The sequence below is a fragment of the Heloderma suspectum genome, chromosome Z (assembly GCF_057233095.1).
Source record: "Heloderma suspectum isolate Gila_16-S chromosome Z, 16-S_ref, whole genome shotgun sequence".
Taxonomy (NCBI): domain Eukaryota; kingdom Metazoa; phylum Chordata; class Lepidosauria; order Squamata; family Helodermatidae; genus Heloderma; species Heloderma suspectum.
This window is the reverse complement of record NC_139476.1, coordinates 5,813,959-5,835,660: the sequence shown is the minus strand read 5'-3', so window position 1 is coordinate 5,835,660 and position 21,702 is coordinate 5,813,959. Positions and strand designations below refer to the sequence as shown.

Genomic DNA, 21,702 nt, shown 5'->3' with positions numbered 1-21,702 from the left:
TTCGGGGATGGAGTTCAATGGGTTTTCCTTGGTTCAGCCCCCAGGACTTTGTTTCAGTTCCCGCTGCAATGCCCGACTCAATCTGCAGCGAGTTGGAGCCAGTTTGTGGATTTTTCCAGGCATTTTGCACATTTTTTCCTCCACAAGTACTGCAATTTCCACAAATTTCTGAGGGGGTTGTGCAAATTTCTGAGCACTTTGTGAAAATCTGGCCATAATTTAGGGAGCCGCAATTTGTGCAGATTCGGCCACAAGTTATGCAAATTGCTCAGAAATTTGTGCAAATGGCGCAGAAATTTGTGCAAATGGCGCAGAAATTTGTGCAAATCATGGAACTGCAGAAAAAACATGCAAAAAAATTCCCAGAGCTTTGGGAAAAGCTTGCAGCTTGGCTCGCAAACACAAATTGAGCTGTTCATGCTGGGGCACTCCATCGAGTCAAATAAGAACCTTATTCATAGAATCATAGAATGGTAGGGTTGGAAGGGGCCTACAAGGCCATTGAGTCCAACCCCCTGCTCAATGCAGGAATCCAGGAATTCCCTGCTCATTGCAGGAATTTCCCAGACTTCCCTACCATCAAGGCATTTCTCCTACAGTTCAGCTGAAGTCTACCCTCCTGCAATTTAAGGTCATTTGATCTAGTCCTGTTGTCCGCTGCAGTGGAAGCAGAGTACAAGTCTTTGCCCTCTTCTGAATAACAACCCTTCGGGGAGTAGAAAAGGACCATCATGTTGCCCCTCCACTCAGTTTTCTCAGTGCAACTGGTCCCTCCCACCTTTCCTCATAGGACTGGTTTCTTGCTTCCTCTGAACCTGTCCCAGTTTGTCAACATCTTAGCTGAAGTCCAGTGCCCAGAACTGGACACAGTCCTCCAGATGACATCTGGCTATTATGGAATCAAGTGGAACTCTCACGTCCTAGGACTTGGAAGCTACGGTTTTAATATTGTAGCCCCAAGCTGTATTGGCCTTTTTTGCAGCAGCAGCAATTGCTGAGTTGTTTTCCAAACACAGCTGACCAACTTCATTGTCCTTCCTCTCAACCCAGTTGTCTACATCCTGTACAAAGTAATTGTCAAAGTCAAGTGATATCATCTTCCTACTTCATTATGCTCTTGTCAGACCTCATCTGATAGTCTCTCTCTCTCTCTCTCTCTCTCTGATATAAATCCAGGGTGAGCCCAAGATATTTTGCTGTAGAAGAGGAAATGGCTATTAAAACTGGGAAGATGCATGCATGTGTGTATTTGAGTTTTCATGAGGTTAAGGTATGGGTATGTATTGGGGGTGGGAATTACTTTGGCTCACATTTTAATGCAAACTTACTTAATTTTGCACTTTTGAACCAATATGCAAACTGAAGGCTGAATCTACACATAGCAGTTTTACTGTTATCATACTGCAGTGATAACTGTTGGTGCCCATGGGTGTCATGCACACCAAGAGTTATCATTGCAGTATGATAACGATAAAACTGTCATGTGTAGATTCAGCCTTCAGTTTGCATATTGGTTCAAAAGTGCAAAATTAAGTGAGTTTGCATTAAAATGTGAGCCATTACTTTCAAAATGTGCACTTCTGAGAATTGCGCAATGGAGCTCTCCAATTTAAAAATGTATGCAAAATGCAGGCATCAGAGCAAGGTGAACACAAAAATGGGTATATTCATGAAAATAACATTTAAAAAATGCATGGCTTTGGGAAAATTGCTTGCCAAAATGTTCTAGTCCTCATTCGGCCATGAAGCTCACTGGGTGACTTTGGGCCTGTCTCTGACTCTCAGCCTAACCTGCCTCGCAGGGTTGTTGTGAGGATGAAATGGAAAGGAACAGGAGCGTGTAAGCTGCCTTCGGTTCTTTGCAAGCGGAAAAAAAGTGGGATATAAATGTAACAACAACAACATATTAGGAAAAATTGTGTACAAATATTTCTGTATAAAGTTTCATGCAACCATTAAAAAACAAATCTTGACATTCAGGATGAACCAAAATTAAGACTGGAACAATGAGAAAGCAAGAGAAGCCAAAATTGACAGCTTCATCCATCCCTTGGGGTGAGACCCATCATTCTTAGCAAAGGTAGACTCAAGGATTATACTGTACTATAGGGTGGAAAAGATCCCACTGACATTTTCATTAAACTAATAGGCACGTTGACGTCAACTGTTTTTTCAGTCTCGTCATTCTGCCCAAGGTTGCAAATGAACCCTTCAAAGGGAGGCCGTTCGTTTTTGGTTGCTCGCCGTGTGCCCAGCCACCCTGGTCCTTCAGGTTCAGCTGAAAGATGCATTAATTCACTCACATCTTCGGGCAGAAGGTGATTTCTGCCAGAAAATAATGTTCAATACACCAGTGAGAAAGAATGGCCAACTATCACCGCATTAGGAAGCAGCCAGGGATATGTTTCTCGTTTGTTTGTGCTGGGAACTGTAGCACCAAGATGAGGTCTCGAAATCAATGGGGGTTCTCCTCCCCGCAAAACTGGAAGACAACAACACTGCATCTGGTGAACTGATTGCAGGAAGGGCAGACTTGGGCATTGCACTGAATCCACCCTCATGGACAATTTCCTCTGCTTTAGGAATCCATCTTACGTTGGGCACGTGGCTTAGACTGCCATGCCTGTCAAAGCTCCCTCAATTTTGAGTGCCGCCAATTAGCAAGGATGGGAGGCCCATGTCTTTCAGTGCCATGGTTCCTCCCAAGGTCACACAAAATGCCCAAGAACTAGTACCGCTACGCAAGGAATGTCTGTCACTGTAGAGTCTGGCCAATGGAGTCTAACAGATTCCTGGCTAGCACCCAATTTGGCTCACATTTGCGGGCCAAGCCATGGGGCTTTTCTTGAAATGTGGGAACTTTTTTCATTTTAATTTTTTTGGTGTAAATAGAAATGTGTGGAAATTTCAGGGTGCAATTTCTGTGATTCATGCAAATTTTGTCCACAACCCGCAAAATGTGCACAAATTGCAGTAGTAATTTGTGCAAATTATGCAAATTACACCTGAAATTTTCACAAATGATGCAACTTGCACGCTGGAATTTGCACACATTTCTATTTAAGAAAAAAAAAAATTAAATCCCAGAAAAATCCATGAACTGACCCAACTTGATGTGCATCGGGTCAGGCTAGTTCATAGGGAAGCGAAACAAAGTCTGGGGGGGCTGACCTGATGAAAGCTCAGTGAGCCTCACCTCCCAGACAGATTCCTCCGACATTCCTCCCCTACATTCTCTGAAGCACAGCCTGTGCTCCATTTCCTAAATGGGACTGGCATGGTTTTGATACAGCTCTGACAGCCGGAGAATCAGCACCCCCATCCCCTGCTTTCCAAAAAAGCGTATATTCAAGGCAGGAAATGATCTAGCAGGAACTCACACTAGCCTCCTTATTAAGGCAAGTGGGTCTGAAGTAGTCCATTTCCTCAATTAGGCAATGGGGTGCCAAGTTCTTCCATTTACAAAGCTCTCTCTTTCTTTCCCCCCTCCCCATCTCCTCTTTGTGGTTTTCGCATGTTGGACCCTGGGGAAGATTTGGCAGGGATGAGATGCAAGGGGGAGAGGGGAGACAAAAAAAAGCCACATTGGGGGGGGGGGCAGTGCTTTAGCATTCCAGTCTAGTCAGCTCCACAAAGCAGACGTCACTAGAGACAGATCCTCCTTCCCTCAAGATCATGTCCCCTTCTTTGATATCATAAAGAGAGGGAAAAACTTCTTCCCAATCTGACTGAGTGAAAATCATCTCCTCAATCTCAGGTGAGGCTGAGCTGGGCCATACACAGGGATACACAATAATTTCATTTTTGCTCACAAAACATTTGAATGTGTCCTGTTCGAAGTCCTGAACGTGATCGCCATCACATGTTGGCTGAAAATATTCACAAATTGCTGGACATGTGCTTGCATTCAATTGGTGCAACTCTCCCCCAGTTCAGTTTGGAGCAAATGTCTTAATTAGACTGAAAGCCCCACTTTAGTCTATGGAGGAAGGTTGGGCAAATATGGAAATTCTAGCAAATTTCTCACCCAATCACTGCTTGACTTGTATAATTTGCCCATGCGGGCAGAACAAGCAGTGATCACAAATGCAAACAGGTATTAGATACAAGACAATGTTTGGAGAATCAAGCAACCTCAGACACTGCTTGTTTGCACATCTGTAGCCATACAGCCTTTGTCCCAGACGATCTGCCCCACTGAATGCCAGAGATCAGAAGTGTGTGAGCTGCGCTAGGCTTGTATGAGAATTTCGTTTCCATCTGCAAATCATTTTAACTTGCCCCACTAACAATCCCGAATGCGAACAGGAGCGAATTTTGACATGGGAAAACTTCGCAAATCCCTGAACTTGCAATCGTATCAAAAAATTTGCATTTTGTCAAATGCACAATGCAAAATGAGCATTTTCAATAAACAGCAATGGGCACATTTCAAAGAACAAAATTCTCACACTTTACTCAATGGGGGCAACATTTGCACACTCTTACAAAATGCTCATGGAAACATCCACTTTTCCCATTTGAAATGCGCACAAATGAGAACAGGAGTGGGACAATACAAGCTATGAAGTGAAGTTCGGACAAACAGTGAATTTGAGCATCCCTGGTTCTCCCGTTTCATAGCCTCACTGGGCATGGTCACTGGCCTAGCACAGTGGCGAAGAGGGTGAGGTAGGAAGTCTCAGACCTACCATGGCTCGGTGGCACAGTGCATGCAGAAAGTCCCAAGTGCAATACCTGGCAGCATCTCCAGGTAGGGCTGCAACAACTCTTGCCTGAGACCCCAAAGAATCACTGCCAGTCAGTGTTGACAATACTGGGTTAGATGCTGCTGTTTAAATCAGCCCTATATTCAGAATGATGAGGACTGGAATCTTACATTGCTTAAGACAGAGGCGCAAAACCTCTTTCAGCCTGCAGGGTGAATTCCATTTTGGAGACATGTTCCTATTTTCACTGTCTTCTGAATCGCAGTTTACATCTTTTGAACTGCATTTCTTCTCTAAATGTACACGTCAAAATGTCTTTTAATTCAAAATATTCATCCCTACATGTCTTGGTAGCCAGAAAAGCACCAGGTGGAAAGCTGGCAGATAGCTATGTTCCAGTCCACAAGTTTGCCCAGAAGGTGCAGATTGCACCAGCTCATGTTGGAATTCACAGAACTGAATGTCCTCGAGCAACCCTCCTTCCTCTTCCACTGTCTCACAGGGTGGACTTCAAGCCAAACCTGGTACTCTCAGATGTTTTGGACTTCAGTTCCCATCAGCCCCACCAAGCAAGGTGAGTGGTCAGGAAAGCTGGGAGTTGTCATCCCAAACCACTGGAGGGCACCATACCCACCGTCCAGTCTGTGATATAAAGCTAATAATACTGGCCTGCCCTATAGGAGTGGCCGTCTGTTCAGTTGTTGCGAAGCAAAGAACCAGTCCTTGCAATCACGTCTCGCTCAGGGACATGTCGGAGCCATCTGCCTGGCCCCTGTCGGAACGTGGAGGCCAGCGTGAGGGGCTGGGCCTGTGTGTCCAGAGCCCTGAACCGCTTTCCCACTGCCCTGGATCCCTCCCTCGGAGGCTTGAGTGTCAGTGCCAGTGGAAAGCGTGCTTTTTATCGCCTTGAGTCCCACGCAGCGGGCAAGAGGGATTGCGGCTGGGGCTGGGAAGGTGCACGCCCAACACGCACGTGCACAGATCTGCCCCTGCATGGCCATGAAGAAAGCCCTTCTTTACCCAGCGCAGTGTTAAACTATGGCATTCACTTCCACGGGATGCAGTGATGGCTGTGCATTTGGAGGGCTTTAGAAGGGGCTGGACAAATTCCCAGAGGAGAAGGCTGTCAGTGGCTACCAGTCCAGAGGCAGTGAGCCTATGTACAGCAGCTGCTGGGGAACATGGGTGGGAAGGTGCTGCTGCACTCATGCCCTGCTTGTGGGTTCCCGGTCGACAGCTAGTTGGCCTCTGTGTGATCAGAATGCTGGACTAGAGGGACCCTTGGTCTGATCCTGCAGGGCTCTTCTTATATTGTTAAGGGGGTGGTGTGGGAGGACTTCTCCCATTTGTTTGGGGTGGCCTGGGGTGAAAACGGATAACTTTATTTTATTGGAGACCATTTGGACCCGATTGTCTTATAGGCCCCTTCCAACCCTAGTATTCTATGATACTATGATACTATATTCAGAAGTATACCGCCCCTGAACACCGTATTTCTCCTCCCTGCTCCCTATTCGGAAGTATACTGCCCCTGAACACTGCGGCTCCGTTTAGTGACCACAACTGGATAGATCAGGGGTGCAGAAACGCTTTAATCCTGAGGGCTGGATTCCATTTTGGAGACGCTCTCAAGGGCTGCATTCCAGGGGTGAGTAGAGCCTAAGGAAAAAGGGGCGTGGCCAAAACCACCACCACAATTTTGCTTAAAACTCTTACTGCATGTAAATAAACCTTAGGAGAGACATCTCCAGTTCTTAAAAGGGGGAAAACTGAACAAAACCTGGGAAACTGCCAAATGATGCTGTTGCAGGAAAGGGGGTGGGGCCATGGCCTTCTGCAAAACCCTGGAGGGCCAGATTTGAGGTTCTACACCTGTGGGATAGCCAGTCCTCTGAATTAGAATTGGCCTTTTCAAGCCATTTAAGCCAGGGGGTTTTCACCATGCCTTATTGGTCAACCCTTGATTATTATTTGGGGGGAGAGAGAAACGTGACTCTCTGTCTGCCTTCTCTCCCCCCGTCTCCTGGAAATCTGCAACATATATTAGGGATATATAGGATATATATCCTATATATGTTTGGACACAAAAAAGTCCTATAACTCCCAGCATGCCCCTAGCCAGCATCCCTGGCTGGAGGCATGCTGGGAATTGTAGGACTTTTTTCTGTCTAAACATGCATAGGATTTCACTCTTAATGGCTTAAAGCAGCCCTTCTCCAATCAGGCAGCCTCTCGCTGTGTTTGGACTGCAGCTCCATTGTTACCAGCCAGCATGGCAAGGGATGATGGGGTTTGTAGTCTGACCCATCTTGAGGGTGCCAGGCTCAGGAACACTGACATAGAGAAAGGGGGCCAGAAGTAGGGAAATCTGCAACAGATTCAAATGAGTTCATATTTCATTGAATGTGACCTGTGGATTCTGGAACTGACCAGCTTTTTCAGAGCTGTACCAATTCCATGGACATGTGGAGTATTTTTTTAAAACTTTCTTGAATTGCACAAATGCACAACTTCACATACGTGCAAGCGCATACATTCACATGTTCAGAAGTGCAGATTTGCGCAAAGGCATACTTTCCAAAGTGGATGGATGTTTGGGCAATTGAGAAAAAAAGTCCATTCCATCAATAAGCGGATGACGGAACAAAAGGCGCCTGACAATCCACGAAACACAGACGGAATGGATTTAACAAAATGTGTACATCCCTAGCCAGGAGCCCATGAACACAATCTGTGTGCTTGTGTGTGTGTGTGTGGAGGGGGGGCAGCTTTCTGACCCGAAGAGGGCCACAACTGAGATTCCAGAAGGAAGAGACCATGAAACAATATTGGCCTTTCCTGGCTGAAAATCCAGACAGCATCTTGACTTCAATGGTGGGGTGTGTATGTGTGTGCGCACGTGTGTGAGTGAGTGAGTGAGTGAATGAGTGAGACAGAAGAGCGTGTGTGAGCTTTGAAACTCTACCCTATCTCTCCACACAGCGAGTTCTGTGTTTGTCTTGGCAGGGGTGAGCCGGTGTGTAGACACAGCTGTGATGGCTTTGTTTCATCTCTGACTCTGAGCCGGGGCCAAATCCATTCACCGCAGGCTTTGCAGAAAAAAAGAAAGAAAATGTGTGTGCATGTGGTGGGAGGGAGAGGTGCTTTTGATGCAAGGCCTTCGTACATTATAAAATCCCTCCAAGCTGTAGCTGATCACACACAGAGAATTTGTACAGTGCAATGATACATAACATTTTTTCAGGGCGGGGGGGGGGGGCTGTCCAGGTTAGACCCAGATTTAGTTTTACTTAGAGCAGACCAACTGAAATCAGTGTGACTTCAGCTAGCCATGACTAACTTAATCCCCATTGATTTCAATGCGTTGACTCTATGTGTGTCTAAATGTGGACCCAACTTCTTGTCTCTCAGAAGACAGCTGTACTTAGAAGTCAGTACCAATGAGTTCAAGGGGACTTACTCCCAGGTAAGCATATATAGGATTGCATCCTTAACATAGTTTTTTCTTTACTTTGAACTAGGGATGTACAGACTGAGTAAAATCCGCTCCAGATTTTGCTCCATGTTTCACAGATTGTCAGGAGCCTTTTGTTCCGTTGTCCGCTCACAGACGGTGGCGGATAGTTGTTCGTCATGCATTAAAAATACGCAAATAATTACATAAGAGGTTTTGTAACAATTTACATAATTTACCTACGTACGTAAGATTTAGCATATTGTCCCCTATTCCATTCAACTTTTCCTCAGCAGAAATGTGCATATTTTCCTAGAAAAAAATATGCACAAATTTCAGGAAACTAAAAACAACAACAAAAACCATCCAAAACTCCATGGACTCGGTACAGCCTGAGGGGTTCGCTCTGCAGTGGATTCCACATGTCAAATTTTTAGAAATCTGAGCTCATTTTAGTCCATCTCGAATTTCCCCAGCAGCTCTACTTTGAACATGTTCTGTATTATGTTCTGTTTACGTGTCTTCTCTTGCTTTGACAAACCACTCTGGAAGCTCAGCTAAAGGGAAGCAGACATAAATTGTTTAGGGGTAGGGACGCTTTTTCTGCCCAAGAGCTGAGTTCCATTTTAGAAAAGCCCTCTGGGGCTGCATTCCAGCAGGAACCCCAGAGGGCCAAATTTGGCTCCCAGGCCTAATTGGGATACCAGGGCTGAATCTACACATCGCAGTTATACCATTATCAAAACTATTGGTACACATGACACCAATGGGCACCAATAGTTATGGTAACTGTATGATAACAGTATAACTGCTATGTGTAGATTCAGCCCAGGAAGGGTTGATTTGAGGTTCTGCAACCCTGGTCTAGAGCAACACCACTCTATCTGCACACATAAAGAATCGTGGCTAAAGGTGGCTTTCGATTTTTAATGTACGTTCAGGCTGTATGCTACTCGAGCCTTTAAAAAAAAATTATTCGTATTATTTATTAAATGTCGGTGTCACTTCCCACTGCAAAAAAGCAGTCCTGGAGTGACTTCACATACACGAATACAGAAATCCATAATCTGTATAACAGGAAAAGAAACCCAATCCAAAATCAATACAAACCGACATCAGCACAATGTAAATAAACACCATAAAAACAGAAGCTAAAAACAAGGCAATATGAAAAGCATTCATCCACAGTACACTAGTTTTTCCCCACCCCACAAAAGCATCCCACAACAATCGGGCCATAACTAATGTCCGAATGCCTGGGACAATAAATCTACTTTCACCTGGCATTGGAAAGGTGACCACATCAGCATCAGGCATGCTTCCTTGCAAAGAATGTTCTAGAAACATGGGGCTAACACAGAAAAGCCATTCCCAAACCGAGCTTCTCTTGGAAGGTGCACACAGAGAAAGTCCTCTGAAGCTGCCCTCAGAGACTGAGTAGGTTCATACAGGCAGTCCTTGAGATATTGGGGTACATAGTCATGTAAGGCTTTTTAGGTTAAAGTAAGGATGTCCATCACTGCGAAATCCAGTCCCTTTGAGGCTCGACAGTCTCCCGCTGAGCACCCAACTCTGCATTCATTTACATTTTTCCCGTTTTAAAAAATTAGTGTAAAATGCTGCCATTTGCATAATTTACACAAGTTTTGGCTGCCATTTGCATAACATGCAATTGCATATGCGATTTGCACAAATTAAGGCCAGAAACTGCATAAATCAAATTGCAGCTGCAATTTGCACAAATGTGCTTTTATGCAAAAAAAAAAGAAAGAAAGGAAAATCTGTGAACTGGTCCGACTTGATGCAGATCAAGTTGGGCCAACTTGAGTTGGGCCACCGGGGAAATGAGCCAAAGTTCAGGGGACTGAGGTGATGAAAGCTTGGCGAACTCCACCCCTCCGACAGATTCCGCTGACATCCCTAGGTTAAAACCAGGACTTGGAGCTAGCAGGTCTTAGAATCATAGAACCATAGGGTTGGAAGGGGCCTACAAGACCATCGAGCCCAACCCCCTGCTCCATGCAGGAAGCCTGATTCCCAGGCGGTCTCCCATCCAAGTACTAACCAGGGCTGACCCTGCTTAGCTGCCGAGATCAGACGAGATCGGGCACATCCAGCCCTTTGCTTCCTTATCACTTGACGAAAACTGCCAGAACAGGTTTGTTGACATTGAACAATGTTGTTTCCCTGACCCTGAGTCTTTGGACTCTCCTTGGGGGCATGGTTGGTAGCACCGTCATAATGAGTGCTGGCACTTCAAATTCGACAACAACACAACTGCATATGTAATACAGCATTGGAGGGCAGTCTCATGTCATGTCCCACAGCCCACCTACCTCTCTCGCATTGAGGCCCCGTGAAGCCGTAAACGCAGGCACAGCGGTTTGGTCCAATGCACCGGCCTCCGTTTTGGCAACCGCTTTCGCAGACAGCTGTGCGAGGAACAGAGAAAGAGAAAGACTGATCAGGGAGGTTGCCTTGGACAGAGTTCCAGACAGGCCGTCCAGGAAATGCCGCTTTGCATCAGGGAATCGGGAAGAGAGCCGGATTCTCAGTTTCTCACTCATGCAGTTCAGTACATCTGACCTTTGCCAGTGAAAAGGGACGGGATGTGGTTTTGGGAGAAGCCACCCAAATGGCAGCAGAAGACTGGGTAAAAATAATAATCCAGATCATCTAGTCAGAGAGGCAGTGGGGTGCAGTGCTTAGGGTTAGCAATTAGTGTGGTGCCCTCCAGATGGCTAACAGCACCCATCAGTCCCTGCCAGCATGGCCCTGGAATATGGGAGTTGTAGTTCCCAGGTTGGAAAAGGTTGGGTTGGAACATCAGACTAAGACCAAGGGAGAGAGAAGCTCACTGGCTGACCTTTGGGCCAATCATCATCGCTTAACCTAATCTACCTCACAGGGTTGTTGTGAGGATAAAAAGGGCTTGCAGGGGGAGAAATATGTGTCTTGCCCTGAGCTCCTTTGAGGAAGAACATAATATAAATGTAATAAAGAAGAAGAAATAGAAGGAGGTGGTGGTATTTACCTGTTACCAGCTGGGGGCAGGGAGGGAAGGGGGGAACTTGAATTTAGGTCACCCTTGTTCCACATACTCCACAGCTCTCATGATATCTTTAGTTTCTTTTTCATTTTAACTGTAAACCACTTGAAATTTAATTGACTGAATAGATGAGGAAATTGGCCCTCTCGAACCTGGGCCACTGCAAATGTGTTGAACTACAACTCCTACCATCCCCAGCCAGTAGATCCTAGTTGTGAGGGACTACAATTCCCATCAGCCCCACCAGTATGGCCGACGGCTGTTTGATGTTGAATGTCCAACACATCTGGAAGGCTCTAGGCTGGGGAAAGCCAGCATCAAACCATGATGATTTCTTTGAAAAGTCAGTACAGAAATACGTAACGTCAAACAGGTGGAATACCTGGTTAGAATGTCTGAGACTGACTTCAGAGCCCAGCATAAGGAAATGCCATGTCTGCTCTCTCTGTGTGCGTGTTTGGGGATGTTGCTAGGCAGTTAAAAGGTTTGGGGTCCGGGCCACGAAAGAAGTCATAAATCAGCCCCAATTCTGCATACTGATATCTCTATAGGCAAATTTAGAAATAATTCCTAGGATTTATTTAAATCAGCCCCAATTCTGCATACTGATATCTCTATAGGCAAATTTAGAAATAATTCCTAGGATTTATTTAAATTTCACAGGAGGTAAAGCCAGCTCTTTACTTCTGTATCCAGACTGTCTCAAATAAAATAAAATTCTTTGATTCATTTGCAGCCTGCCTCAAATCACCCCATACCAATGGGAAAAAGTGCTTTTCCTAACTTAAATTGCATGCAGGGGAAGAACTGGGGAGGGGGGTGTTGCAGCATCTGAGGAGGGGGAGAGTTAACCCTCCCAAACTGCACTCCCCCTTGAAAAAGGCCCCCCGTGTGGCAATAAATCTGAGAAAAAAGCTTCTTCTGTTGGGACCAATGAAGTCTCAGGGCTCTGATGAATACATGGGGCCCTGGGAAGTACATGAATATCCTGGGAAATAGATAGGGGCCCTGGGAAATAGATAGGGCCCCTGGTGAATAGATGGGGTCCCTAGTGAACAGACGGGGGCCCTGGGAAATAGATGAGGGCCCTGGGAAATACATTCAGGGCTGAGACCTGATGTGCCCACGTTTAGCAATGCCCCTGTGTGTGTGCGCGCGCACGTGCGCATGTGCGTATGTATTTTTAAGGCTAGCAATTCCTTCCTTGATACTCACGCTGGCCACAATAGGTCCCTGTGTATCCCTTCTGGCAGAGACAGGCTTCTTCGTTGCAACTGCCACCATTCATACACCTCATGGTACAGGACTGAACTGGAGGAGGAAGCAGGAGAGGATTACAAAGCAGGAGGAGGAAGACTATGACGTGCACCACAGGCTGGAACCAAGGAGACCAGAGCTTGGTCATGTATGAGGTGGGCAAAGCCAATCACCAAAAGGTTTTGCTCTCTGTCTAGACCGCAAGAATCCTGGGTTGCCCGGTGAAAGTGATGGCTGGTCAGTTTAGGACTGAGGAAAGGAGGCATTTCTCAGCCGAGGGATAATTAACCTCTGGAACTCACTGACACAAGATGTGGCAGTAAAAGGGGCCCATATAGGAATGTACAGATGTTGTTAAATCTGTTCTGTCTGTATTCCATGGATTGTCAGGTGTCTTTCGTTCATTCATCCATTCATTGATGGAACTGGATTTTATTTTTAGGGATGCATGAGAATTTCATTCCACTTGCACAAAGGTGCATTAGTGCTAATGTGCATTGGCACAAGTGCACCTTTGCACTGATGTGTATTAACACAGGTGTGCACTTGTACTAATGCGCATTAGTGCAAGCGCACATTTGCACAAATCCCCCTAAAGGTAAACACACACACCCCTCTCTGGAATCCACACAACTCAGAAAAAGCCTGTCTGCTGTGGAATGTGCAGGTCGGATTAACAGAAATCAGAACTTATTTGAACCCGTTGTGGATTTCTCCAACATCACCAGACTCATGGAGCCAGTCCAGGTAAGAACTCTCCCCCTCTCTCTGCTTCCTTCCTTCATGTGTCTCTGCCTATCGGAGGAGAGAGACCTTCCCAAACCTGGTACCCTCCAGATAGTTTGGACTCCAACTTCTACCATTCCTGACAGCTGGCCATGCCAGCTGGGGCTGATGGGAACTGAAGTCCAAAACGTCTAGACAGCACTAGATTGGAGGAGGCTCTGTATAAGGTGGCTTTATGCTGAGTGGGGCATAGCTCAGTGATAAAAGGTTCATGCAGGAGGGGCCCAGGTTCAATTCTTAGCTGTCTCTGAAACCCTGGAAAGCTGCTGCCACGCAGTGCAGACAGTCAGATGGCCTGACTTGGTCGACGGCAGCTTCCCATTTAAATCTGCTTTTAATTTAGAACCATGAGGACTAGAACCTTGCTTTATTTTGCGGGGGGGACAGACGGGCTGTAGCCCAGTAGTAGACGTGCACACTTCGCCACCTGAAAGTCGCACGTATGTATGTTGGAGTGTACGGGTCCTTCCTCGGGTGAGTGGGTCTACTCGTGAGCCCGAAGCAGATCCACAAGCTTCCACCCACTTGCTGACTAGACTGGCTCTGCAGTTAACTGGTCTGCACGATGCCTGGCCAGAAATCATGGGGAGGGGAAGATGTTGCAGAGGAACTGAGCATCCGTTTAGTGAAGCTCTTCCTTTTGAGAATGTGTCAGGGAGGATGAATAGGGCCTACCCAAGCAGTTCTGGCTTCTTGAAATACATCCGTTCAATGCCCGAGCTGGATCAGGCCCAAAGAAGCAGCTGCCCGCTCCCAGCTCTGTCTTCCCAGCCTGCTTTTATTTCATTTTCTCTCCAAAGTGAACCTCTACAAAGTTCAGTGAGCGCAAGACAAGGGCCCCAATCTTTCGGCTGTGGGAACAGCCCCCAAATGCCCAGTGCAATCTTACACACACCCCTGTCTGCTCTCCTGCCCTCGCCAACCCATAGGGCCCGCTGGAATGTGGGAAATGCAACTGACTCCCCCCCCCCCGCCTCGCACGCTCAAATTCTTCACATTGTTGGGAAGATTACGAACATCTGGGCCCTCAGTCAGACGGAAACAGAGGAGCTGAAACCACCCATATATTGGGGAGGGGTTGTTGTAAAGAGGACATTGCAGCAGGAGAGTTGGATGGAGGTTGTTGTTTTTAGGGTGCTCGACTCGGAGACATTCAACCCCCCCCCCCCACACACACACACACCCCTAGGGTTAGGAGAGAATTCCTATCCAGCTCCAAATCTTGATTCCCCTTCTCCATTGGCGATATCATATCTCAAAGAAAGAAAGAAAGAAAGAAAGAAAGAAAGAAAGAAAGAAAGAAAGAAAGAAAGAAAGAAAGATGCTTTCTAGATATTAGGAAATGAATGGTAAAATCCAATGTAAGTCCTACTTAGAGTAGACTTATTGAAATTAATGGGACTTCAGTTGGCTTCAGTAAAGCCCAGTCTTTTCAATGGGTCTACTCTAAGTAGGCCTTACATTGGATTTTACGTGAAAGCTGCAGTCCGATACCCGCTTACCAGGAAGTAAGCACCATTGAACTCAATGGGTGTTACATCTGAGCAGACACGTATGGGGTTGAGCTTATGGTCAACAGCAGGCATGGGCTGTTTGTGGCCCGCCAGATGTCTCGTCCTACAACTCCCATCATTGCAAGCCAATGATGCAGGATGATGGGTTGTAGGTTAAAACTCCTCCACCCCTGGTCTGCAGACAGGGGAGGCCTCTTGAAGGGAATAAAAATGGAAGACGGGCACAATGCACGCAGGGAGGATCGATACATTCCAAGGATAGGATTCTGAGTCTAAAATCAAATGTACATGCTTTAAAGTGCTTTGATGTTGACCCACATACAACTGGATGGATCGGTCTATTTCTGATCCATGCAGCTTTTTCACATTTTCACCTATTATTATTATTTTAATTTTAATTATTTGTTTGTTTGTTTATTTATTTATTTTATTCATTTCATTTCTCTACCGCCCAATAGCCGAAGCTCTCTGGGCGGTTCACAACCATGAACCCTTGGAGATGGCACTTGGAGGAAGGCCTCAGTTGTCAACTGTAGTGTCCGGGTAGGTTCATGTCGGGAGAGGCGCTCCCTCAGGTATTGTGGTTCTGAGCCATGAAAGGCTTTATAGGTTAAAACCAGCACCTCGAATTGGGCTCAGAAACATACAGGCAGCCATTTTAAAATGCCCATCCAAAGAGCATCAGGGTGATGTCCAAAACAAGACACCCAAATGGTCATATAAGCCTAAAATACAATTTATACCACCATCCCCCACCCCACTGCCCTGGGGTGGGGGATGGTGGTATAAATTGTATTTTAGGCTTATATGACCATTTGGGTGTCTTGTTTTGGACATCACCCTGGTGTTATCTAAAGGCACGTCTCCTCCCACAAATACCTGCTTGGACCCTTGGGTCATCTTCAGAGGCCTTCCTCTGGGTGCCCCCACCAAAGGAAACTAGACAGATGACTGCAAGAGAGAGGGCCTTGCCAATGGTGGCTCCCCACCTGTGGAAGAAACTCCCCAAAGAGGTTCGCCTGGCACTGACATTGTTATTTTTTTCAGCACCTGGCAAAGACCTTTCTTTTCTCCCCAGGCATTTTAGAGCCCTAGTTCTAGATTATTCCTGCTGTTTTATCAGCTCCTGTGTGTTTATTGTTTGGCATTATATTGGATTTTATTCTTTCAGATGTTTGTATTGTATTTTATATTTTGAATTGTTCTATGGCATTTTAGTGTTTTTAACAGTCTGCCCAGAGAAGATTAGGTACTGGGCAGATTAGAAATGCAATAAAGAAAAGCTGGTGTTTTACACTGAAAGGTTTCACATTTCAAAATCTGTATATATCTGTATAGGTAGCTAGGTAGGTAGGTAGATAGATAGATAGACAGACAGACAGACAGACAGACAGACAGACAGACTGGATGCACTACGGTTGGTCACTTGTTTTGTTTTGGAGTGCTGTATCATGCGCATTACATCATCTACATATTGGCTTATTCAAAATAAAATAAAATCAATCAATCAATAAAACGTGTACTGTCACAGAACCCCCCACCTGCCTTGAAAAAGTTCTATCTTGCACATGCCACTCCACCCCCAGGCTCCCTCTCACCTCCTCCAGAGTTGCAGCTGGGGGACAATTGCCCATTGGAACAGGTACACATATTAGGCCGTGAACAGAACCCATCACCACAAGAGTTCCGGCAAATCGCTGTCGGCAGGAGAGAAGAGAAAGAATGAGAGACAGAATGCTGCTTTAAATTAGCTTTCCCAACCTGGTGCCCTTGAGATGTTTTGGATGACAACCCCCAGCATTCCTGCTCATTGGCTATGCCAGCTGCGGCTGATGGAAATTGAACTCCTGTGCCTTAAGGCTCCAGTCAACTTTGGCCAGTGCCATCGTCTGCCCAAATTCTGCCCAGTCTAATCATGTTCAGAAATGGGTTCTTAGGCTGAACCAGGATTCTTCAGAACTTAACCTCAGAACCTGCTTTCGACAGCTCAGGCTGAGTGAAAGATGAGAAGGCCTCTGAGCATGTGTAGAGACTGTGTAAACCCAGCCTGGCTGAGAAAAGTCCTGCTGCGTGTATTGGTAAAGAGGACAAAGAACTTGGTGCTTGTTGGCACCTGGGCCAGCCTCTGTAAGAATCCCAGCTTCCATTGAAAATGAAACAGCAAGCTTCTAGTCCATATGGCTGAAGAAAAATACATTTTTTAGAAGTGTGTGCGTGCCTGGGAGAAGCAGGTCTCCTCCATTGGGTTCATGTTTGTTCCTCTGGTTTGTGTGGACCTGCCTTGCCACACCTACTGAATCCAAGTTCAGTTGCAAGAATTTGAAACATTAATTCCAGAATTGGGCAATGTGCAGTTTGTTGATGTAATCAGTGTGTTGAGAGTGCTGAGAGCCAGTGTGGTGTAGTGGTTGGAGAGTTGGACAGGGATTCAGGAGACTTGGGTTCTAGTCCCCATTCAGCCATGAAGCTCACAGGGGGACTTTGGGCCAGTCACTGACTCTCTGCCTAACTTACCTCACAGGGTTGTTGTGAGAATAAAATGGAGAGGAGGAGAACCTTGTTAGCTGCCTTGGCTCCTTGCAAGAGGAAAAAAGGTGGGATATAAATGTAATAATCATAATAAATAAATAACCAGGAGGGTGAGGGGTCTGGAAACCAAGTCCTATGAGGAACGGTTGAAAGACCTGTGTATGTTCAGCCTAGAGAAGAGAAGACTAAGAGGAGAAGTGATAGCCACCTTCAGATACGAAAGGTGCAGAACATGGAGCAGCCTTGTTCGCTGTTGCTCCAGAGGCCAGGACTAGAACCGACAGATTTCAGCTAAACAACAGGAGAAACATCCTAACCGTAAGAGTCGTCTGGCAATTGAACAGGCTGTCTTGGGAGGTGGCGGATCTCCTTTGCTGCACGTATTTAAGCAGAGCCCAGAGAACCATTGCTCAGGATGTTGCAGTTGTAAGATCCTACATTTAACAGGAGGCTAGACTAGATAACCTCTGAGGTACCTTCTATGACTTTATGTTTCTGTGCTTTCATGTCCTCCCTTTCAGTTGCACTTTTATTCCCCGGGGTGGCGAAAACCTCAGTCTCTTAGGCCAAATTGGACCTTCCTGGGGTCCCAAACTTACCCTCTGGGGTTACCCAGAGAGCCACGCCCCTTTCCCACTGATCGTGTGGTGCTTTCCTGGGTTTTGTACTGATTTCCCCCCCATTCTGAAAGGCTGAAATGCTTCTCCTAAGGCTCAGCTTCTGGGAGGAGGAGCATTCAGCTACAATATGCTGGTGTTTGGGATATTTTGGCCCCTTTAGCCTTTGGCCACGCCCACTAATAGAATGCAGTGCCCAAGAGCTTCTCCAAAATTGGATCTGGCCCTCAGTGTGCAATAGGTTCTCTGTCTCTGGTCTAACCTGTGGGCACTTGCTGCCCCATGCCTTGCTAAAACAACTCACTAAAAGAACTTGAGTGCCATTTCTGGATTAGAAAATCTAATCAAATCAATGAACCGATGCAGTCAAATCCTGATGGCTTCCCCCACCGCCCCGGCTGGGTTTTATCAATGTGCCTGTGCACGCTGCCAACCCAGAGAGGACAGAGGAAGATGCAAACTGACAGAAAGCTTCAGCAAACTGCACGTTACTGCGTAATGCTCTGGGCAAAATTCAGAACCTTTTGAAACACTGAACCCTTGAGCATTGGTCCGTAACACGCAGTAACAAGTCCAAGAAAATGTGAACCTCTAAAATGGAGGGAGGAATTTGGAGGGGGAGGAGTTTCTGGTTCATTCCTAACTCACGATGCTTGGGAAGTATCAAATAGCAAATTCCAAATAGCGGGGATCGCTGGATAATTACAAATCTGGGCCTAAAACATCTAATAATGAGAGGAAATGAAGGCAACGTTCCCTTGATTGTGGAATTGGCCTTTCCGGCCGTGGAACTGGAGAACCTCTGGGCAGTGGAGGCTGGTGGCTCCAATTTCGGTGGGGCTGTGTCCATTGTGAGTGTTAGTCAAACCCAGCCAGAACTCCAAAGGAGCTATCCAAGGTGCTTAACACTATCCCCCAAATAGGTTCAGAACCTTGCATAGCTCCGTTGGAGTTTTGGCTGGTTAGGACTAAAACCCAGAATGGATCCACAGCCCCACCACAACCGGAGACACCAGCCTTCACTGCCTTTGGCTCCCAAAGTTGCCCACCCCTGTTCTAGGCAGACATAGCTTGAGGCTTCCGCCAGGTGGGTTGCAACTCCTGCTTCCTTCTCTTTGCAGAAAGGAGCCACCAGCTGAAACAGGGACATCCCGCCCTCTCCCTGGAGAGTAGCATACTCACGGACGATGCACTGGTTCCCACCGGGGAGGGTCTTCCACCCGGGACAGCAGTACGAGTGGAATCGGGATCCGCAGACGTTGGGCCTGGAATTCAACATGGACACATTGAGTGCACGTGGCTGTGGTCCTTCTCCCCTCACCCTCCAAACGGCAGAGAAAACCATCGACGTGGAAGAGGCTGTCTTAGACTGAGTCAGACCATCGACGTGGAAGAGGCTCCCACTTGCAGGCCAAATCCAGCCCACCTAGGTACCCCAGATGGCCCTGCTTGCTTCCCCCGCACCACCTTTTTCTTGTGACCACCCATCATTTGGTGGTTTCCTGACTTTCCCTGTATAAAAGGTTGAAATGCCTCTCCTACAGCTAAGTTACTTGCAGTCAGAGCTTGAAGCTGGCATTTTTTGTATTCTTGGCCTCACCCCTTTTTGGCTTCAGCCCCGCCCACCACTGGAATGCGGCCCCTGAGAGCCTCTCTGAAACTGATTTCGGCCTTCAGGCTGAAAAGCTTCCCTAGCCCTGTTCCCAGACAGAGAGTGGGCTTTCCCTAACTCTACGACCTGAACGAGATCCTACGGAAGGCAGGATCGAAACGGGCACCAGGTTGTCCAAACATCTCTCACCGCCTTTTTTGCACCGCGTGCATCACATCATTTCCAGGCCCAGCTCAAAGGGTCGGCATTCACCTCGAGAAGCCCTGAACAGCTCACGGGCAGGTTACCTCAGGGACTGCCTTCAGCAGTCTGGTCTTGCTTGTACACTCTCAGACCCACTTCGGATGCCCTGCCCAGGAGCCCACCAATAAAACTGGTTTGGTTGACAAGCACAAAAAGCAGGGCCTGCTCGGTGGTGGCCCCACAGTTCCAGAACAGGAACCAAAGCCCTCTCGTGTTACATCCTTCCTTTAGCATTGCTCTGCCTGGCTACAATCCTATACTTACTAACGTGAGGCTTTGTTCTGATCTGCCCTCAGAACAATATGTGCCCAGAACACCCACATTTTGCTGTTATCACCACTGAAGGAACATCAGCAGAGCAGCCATGCTGGTGGAGCTTTCTGCCACCAGTCAAGAGAAAATCCATACCGGATCTCCTTCTCAGAGGACAGGCCTCCTCTCTGTCTGCAGAGGGTGGGCTCCAGGGTATTCTATGGTGCCTGGGACGCCCTTCCAGAGAACTTAGCATTGTGCCCCAAATGCCGCTTAGCCCTTATGATATTTCAAGAGACTCCAGCACGACAATCCTGTACACCAGAGAAGGGGGACCTCTTTCACCCTGAGGGCGAAATTCAATTTCAGAGAAGCTTTCGGGGGCAACATTCCGCTGGTGGGTGGGGCCAAAGGCAAAAGAGGTGGGGTCAAAATCACTCAAATACCAGCCCATTTTAGCTTAAAGCTTTCACTGTCAATAACTAAACTGTAGGAGAGGGATTTCAACCTTTTAGAATGGGGGGGGGGGGCTTCAACAAAAGCCAGGAATCCACCAAATTTGGTGGTTGGGGTAAAGTGGTGTAGCTATCTGCTGGGGACCTCAGATGGGACGGATTGGAACCCCAAGAGGGACTGGGACCCCAACAGGGACAATTTGGGACCACAGATCTAAGGTTGTCCACGAGTGATTTACGCACTTACCCAGGAATAACCCTCACTGAACTTAATGGGGCTTACTCCCAAGTAGACATGTATCGGATCATCCTGTTCAACTGTGATCCTATGCACACCCACCTAGAAGGAAGTTTTGCACTGAATACAACAGGACCGGCTTCTGAGCAAACAGGCATAGGATTGGGTGGCTAGAGAGCATGATCCTTGTAGGTTTACTCAGAAGCAAGCTGGAAGGATTTCAAGGGTCCCTCCTCCCCCCTCCCTCAAATGGGCACATCAAATGTCAGCCTTCAGGGCGGGGGGGGGGTATGTTTGCATGCTTTTTCGTATCAACACATCTGCTGTTGTGTTTATACGATGTGTTGGAAATGCTCGGGTTTAAAAAAGGGGGGGAAGGAAAAATAGATGTTATTTTGTTGGAAGGCATGGGTGCCCTGCCAGGACTGTGATCCATACATCACAGGGCAATGGCCCTCACCCACCCTCCACTTCTCCATTTCCCCATCTGTTCTCTCCAGGCTGAAGGATGGCAGGGCCAGGCCTTGTGAAAGAGCAGCAATTTGCTCCAACAAGCACTAAAAACACTAGTTGGGGAAGGATTCCAGGTGTCCAGAAGGCCTTTGGTGGGCAGTGACAGTTGGACTATGGAGCCAAAATCTGGGGCCACCAAGGCCTTGGGGCCCCCGCAAATGACCACCCAGATGAGACAGTGGCAAACAGGCCTGCACCAGGCCTACCAAACCCCATTTCAGTTTTGTCTGCAAAATGCTAAAAACAATTTTAAAATGCCAAAAATGCCAAAGATTGACTTTTTTTTAATTGCGGTGGGAAAACGTTTTGTTGTCGCTGTTTCGTTCTAATGTAAGAGGCACGGAGAAGCAGTTGCAAAGCATGGAATGGCAGCACGGCAATGGGAGGGGAGAAATGTTAGCTGTGCGCTCAGTAGGGATAGGCAAATAAGCGATGACCAAGGTCGCTTGGATCCTCCAAGCTTTGTCTTGGTGC

The 21,702-nt window shown here is 47.0% G+C and overlaps 1 protein-coding gene across 1 annotated transcript in view; it reads right to left on the bottom strand.

Annotated features, from left to right (window-relative positions):
- The window catches only part of FBN3 (fibrillin 3), a 144,644-nt gene that overhangs the window by 111,341 nt on the left and 11,601 nt on the right, over positions 1-21,702 (bottom strand). The window contains exons 2-5 of the mRNA XM_084825954.1: positions 19,098-19,180; positions 16,368-16,466; positions 12,428-12,523; positions 10,500-10,595 (exon numbers count right to left, since the gene is read on the bottom strand). Of these exons, the coding sequence (XP_084682080.1) occupies positions 10,500-10,595; positions 12,428-12,523; positions 16,368-16,466; positions 19,098-19,180 (374 nt within the window). The remainder of the gene's footprint in view (positions 1-10,499; positions 10,596-12,427; positions 12,524-16,367; positions 16,467-19,097; positions 19,181-21,702) is intronic.